Raw genomic sequence first — 4,870 nt, 5'->3', positions numbered from 1 at the left:
TTGGTAGCTTTTACCAACATGGTGTCTCATGGTCACCATGGCCTATTTCAGCTGGCTCAAAAAGTTTCTGAAAATTTAACAATCGTACCTCTGGACCTGGTATCTTAGTTGATCCAAAGTGAGTACAGAAAAACTTGCCTTGGGATGGAGGGACTGAGAGAAAGTGAAGAAGGGGTCCTCCTGTCCTCGCATACACTAGGCCTTCTCTAGACTAAGCAGGGTCTCTCAAAGTGTGGTCCGTGGACTTTCTGCCATGTTTGGGGTGTTTGTAAAAGTAAGTTCCTTGGATTTGTGCTAGATCTTCTAAAGCAGAATCCTGGAAATAAGGCCAGGAATCTTTAAACAAGCTGCCCAGGTGATTTTGAGGTTTGAGACCTGCTAGGTTAGGGACCTCTTACTTATCCAAGAAGTCAGAATAATCCACAAGACAAATGTGAATTCTACACAATCTTTTCATACTGTGGTCCATTACCAGCAGGGAAGAGTCAGAAACCCGGGCCCCGAGAGCACAATGAGATAGTAATCTAGATGAGTAGTCTAGACGGTAGTCTAGATGACATGGACTAGTTACCTCAGTTCTGTCTCTGGTCCAACAATGTTTAGGGAAAACTTTGGGGTCAGTGTGTGAAGGCCCTGCCTGGCACAGAGCACACCTCTCTGTTGGGACTTTGCAAGATCTACTGGGTGAGAAAGGGCCTGCAGAGAGGGTGGGAGCTCTGGAGGTTTTGCCCTTGGAGGAAGGTGAAACAGGCCTCACTGAGGAATGAACCCCTGGACAGACCCATCTATGGCCCCAAAGTATCTGTGTATTGGCCCCATCCAGCATCCTGGACTCTAGGGTTCTAACAACTTAAATAATTTTTATTACAAAAGGAAGAAAAGACCAAAAAGTCCCCAAAATTCTCCCATGTGCTTCCCCCTATGCGCCAATAAATAAGGTGGGGGAGACTGACTGGAGGCGGGGGTGAGGGTCATGGTTCAGCAGAAAAGGGAGCTTAGCCTGGGTAGGGGTGGCAAGGACATCCAGCCCTCCTACCCTTGTCCCAAGCAGTATGGTCACATTGGCCAGAACACAGAACTCTGTCTACTGATGGCAACAGTCTCTGGATATGTCTGGAGGAGTGTGGCCAGGGAGCAAGGTCATGCTTCAGGATGGCCAGGTGGGCTGCCCCCCGTGGCCTTCTCAGTTCTGGGCAGCATTTAGTCTAGCCAGCTCCCTGCTGGCTCCCAGAGAATCTAGCAGCATCAACCGAGGTGCAAGTCCACCTAAGTGGGGCCTAAGATGGATGGAATGGGCCCTCCCCACTGGGGGAGACCAGGTGTGAAAAACTGTGGTGAGAGCTGGCTGGGTTGGGAGCCACCGTGCCAGCCTCCAAGTCTCTAGACAGGACAGACCACCACCCCCTTGCCAGCTCAGCTTGCAGCTCTATCACTACACCAAGATGGGGTAAGGGATGCTGGCGTGGCCCAGTCAAGTCTCAATGGTGTATCTCCACCGTAGAAGAGATGGCAGGAACCAGTGCCCCCAGCTCAGGCCCCTTCCAGGGCCAGCACCCTCCTGGCAGGGAGGCCTCTGGACCTAATATGGCAGTTCCGGAAGGGCAGTGGTGAGGTCCTTTCAGCTCCCTGCCCCGGACATTCCCAGTGGGTGGAAGCTGCCCTCTCCTAGCAAGAGATGCCCGAGGCGGTAGAGCAGCTGGGGGTACCAGTGTACACCCTCTTCAGGGGTCCAGCTGCCCCATGCCAGGCTGTGAAACAGTCGCAGGGGCCAGAAGGCCAACTGAGCCAAGCGGTGGTCAGCCACAGCCGCGAAGCAGGAAGCTACCACATCCTCCACCACCAGGGTCCCATGCCTTGTGAGTGGGGCATAGGCCCCGGGGGCCACGTGTGTGGAGACAGCTGCCACCCGGGCAGGCTGCAGGCCTGGCACCCCAGCCACCAGGACATACTGGCCAGGCTGTACGTGGCTGGCGAACGTGGCCCGGAAGTGGGACGCCGGTTCCGTGTGATTGTCGGCCGTGAAGAGCAGGTGGGCAGGCGTGAGCGCCAGGCGGCGTGGGGGGTCCTGGGTCTCGATGACCTGGAAGGCCCTCAGCCTGTCTGGTTCGCGGTCCAAGAAAATGAGCACGTCACTGAAGGTGGGGTTCCCGTCCTCCCCCATGGCCAGCACTCGGTCTCCCGGCCTCACAGCTGACAAGGCCACCCGCGCCCCACTCTCCAGGCGCACCTGGGCTCCAGCCGGGAAGCAGCCGCCTGTCTTGGCTGCGGCTGAGTGCTCTGTGGGAAGAAGGGACATGAAGGCATTACTGCATTTGGGAGCTCAAATTCCTAGTCACAAGCCCCTACCCCAGTCCCCCCAGTCCAGCCAGAGCTCCTCTTGCTCCCAGAGAGCCCCCATCCCCATATCCTGGCCCTACCCCCACTGCCCATGCAGGCTGGAACCCACCCCCAACCCCAATGTCATCTTCTGCCCCCCAGCCTAATCCTTTGCCAATGAGAGAACGCTGGGGCCTCAAAACCCAGTGGGCGAGAGGGAAAGAGCCCTCCTGAAGCCCAGGTGATGTCCCCCACCTATTCACATCATGACATTGCTGTGAGACACAGGCCAGAGGGCAGCTGAGCCAGGCAGTGGGTGGCTGTGACTTGACACCAGGAAAACTGCAGCCTCTTGGGGAGGGGAAGTTGCTTGTCCCCTTATTTCTCATCCCTTGTTCAGACACACCCCCAAAATTGTCCTCTCAGACTGACACCCCAAGTTCTGGGACAGCTGGCCCTTTGAGTCTGTGGAGGGGAGAGGAGGGCCAGCCAGTAGTTGGTGAATATGGACTCCTGGGGCAGCCTCAGAGTGAGTGGTCAGGTCAGGGGCTGGGACACAATCACTATCTTCAGTTCATGTGCTGGGTCCTTGTGTGGGGACAGGACACAGCAGCACTAGCTGTTGAGTTGGAGAACAGTGTTTGGGGGTCAGGAGTAATGAGTGGTGGGAGCCAGTCCTGGGCCAGTATTTGCAGATGAAGGGCAACGTGATTTGTGGTGGGGGAAGTGCTGAGTGGAAGGTTATGGCGTGGCGTGGGTCAGGGAGGGATCAAGAATACCAAAATGCGGGCCTGTCCTCCGTGTGCCAGTCTGTGAGTGCAACTACTACGTGCTGCCAATGTGGAGGGCTGAGCCTGCAGCCTGGTGGGACCAGGCTGGGACCACACAGGAACCACTGGAAGCATCCATGACTGGGTTCAGTGTAGGTGACAGGGACACTGACAAGACTTTGGGGGGGGGCATGAGGCCCCAGTGCCTGCCAATTCTGATCAACAAGGCGGCCAATCTGGGAAAATCCACTTTATTGAGTCCACTTTGTTTATTCTGGCTCTCATTGCTGACTTTGCCCCAAAATATCCAGCTTCGGGGCCCTGGGGGAGAGGTTGGGGACGCCTGCGCCCCATGGGAGGCCTGACCTGCAGCTGGGTGGTGGGTTCTGAACCTCTGGGCTCCTGGTGGGGCACACTGGCGTCTGGGCACACCCTGGCCCCTGGCCCCACCACCCCTTGTTCTGCACCAGACTGGGTGGGGAGGCTGTGTCTGTCGGCCTGGCTTCCTCCATCTGTCCAGCTTGCTCTGTCTTGCACCTCCTGTGGCAGGCTCTGGACTGTGGACCACCAGCTCAGCACCCAGCAGCGCTAGGACAGGGCCCTGTCTCCCTAGGCTCCTTCCATGACACTACCAGGCATGGGAGGAGCAGGCGGTCACCAGCAGCCGCGGGAAGCGCCGCCGACGTCCTCTTCCCCGGGATCCCCGCTTCCATACCCTGGTGGGCCTCTTCACCGTCTCCTCCCAAGTGGGCACTGCGCTGCCTGCCCACGCCCTGCGGCCCCGGCCCCCCGGCGGCGGCTCACCGGACTTGACGGAGCAGTGCACATGCGCCTTCGACTCGTAATACACCCAGTCAAAGCCGGCCTCCACTGCCAAGCGCGCCAGCAGTCCGTACTTATTGCGGTCGCGGTCCGACGTGGTGATGTCCACCGCGCGGCCCTCATAGTGCAGGGACTCCTCCGAGTGGTGGCCGTCCTCGTCCCAGCCCTCGGTCACCCGCAGCTTCACGCCGGGCCACTGGTTCATCACGGAGATGGCCAGCGAGTTCAGGCGGTCCTTGCAGCGCTGCGAGAGGAATGTGCTTGGAGTTAGGGGGAGGAGCCGGCCCGGATGCAGGTGCAGGCGCAGCCTCGCCACGGACTCTCCCACCGCACCCACTGGGGTTGGAAAACCGGGGAGGACGTTCTGCCCCTCTCCCTCAGGAACAGAGGGTCCTAACGTGCTCCCTCCCATTCTAGCATCCAGGCGTCCCCAGGGACCTCGACCGTATGGTGGCGCCACAAATCTGGAGGTCCCATAGCGGTAGGCACCCTCGGGGCGCCTTTCTGTGACAGGTGGAGCTCCCCTTCCCTCCTGTGCCCCCTACCCCGCACCCCCGTATCCGTCTTTCCACAGATGGGACTACACCTTTCCAGAGCCGGTGCTTCTGTCTGGCCAAGGCACAAGGGCCGGCGGGCGCCAGGAGGGACGAGGTGATAGCGGAGGCAACTGCCTGCGGCTGGCCTGCTAGGCGTGCAAAGCCCGAGGTGCCCAGTAGGTGTCACCGCAGCTTCAGGGCTGAGGCCCAGGGACAACGGGCCCTGGAGGAGCGGCAGGTGCAGAGCGCCCCAGCAGCATCGGGGGGTGTGTTGGAGGGGAATCCCAGGGCTGCCTAGATCCCTAGAGCACCACAGAGCATTCCTGCTGGGACCCTCTTATGATCCCAAAACGGCCCGCACCAGCGCGCGACATGCGAAGGCCTGAGAACCAGAAGTTGGAGGGCTAGTCTCCGAGCCGCTCCATG

At 59.2% G+C, this 4,870-nt stretch overlaps 1 protein-coding gene across 1 annotated transcript; it reads right to left on the bottom strand.

The window, feature by feature from the left end:
• Positions 1-1,618: 1,618 nt before the first annotated feature.
• LOC103583002 (indian hedgehog protein-like) lies at positions 1,619-4,320 on the bottom strand. Its single transcript, XM_008564434.1, has 2 exons — positions 3,891-4,320; positions 1,619-2,277 (listed from the first exon to the last, which is right to left on the bottom strand). Exons 1-2 carry the CDS (start codon positions 4,318-4,320, stop codon positions 1,619-1,621), a joined length of 1,089 nt encoding a protein of 362 aa, XP_008562656.1.
• Positions 4,321-4,870: the final 550 nt, after the last annotated feature.

Source organism: Galeopterus variegatus, unplaced genomic scaffold (genome assembly GCF_000696425.1).
Source record: "Galeopterus variegatus unplaced genomic scaffold, G_variegatus-3.0.2 Scaffold18950, whole genome shotgun sequence".
Classification (NCBI taxonomy): Eukaryota; Metazoa; Chordata; class Mammalia; order Dermoptera; family Cynocephalidae; genus Galeopterus; species Galeopterus variegatus.
This window is presented reverse-complemented; position numbering and strand designations above follow the sequence as displayed.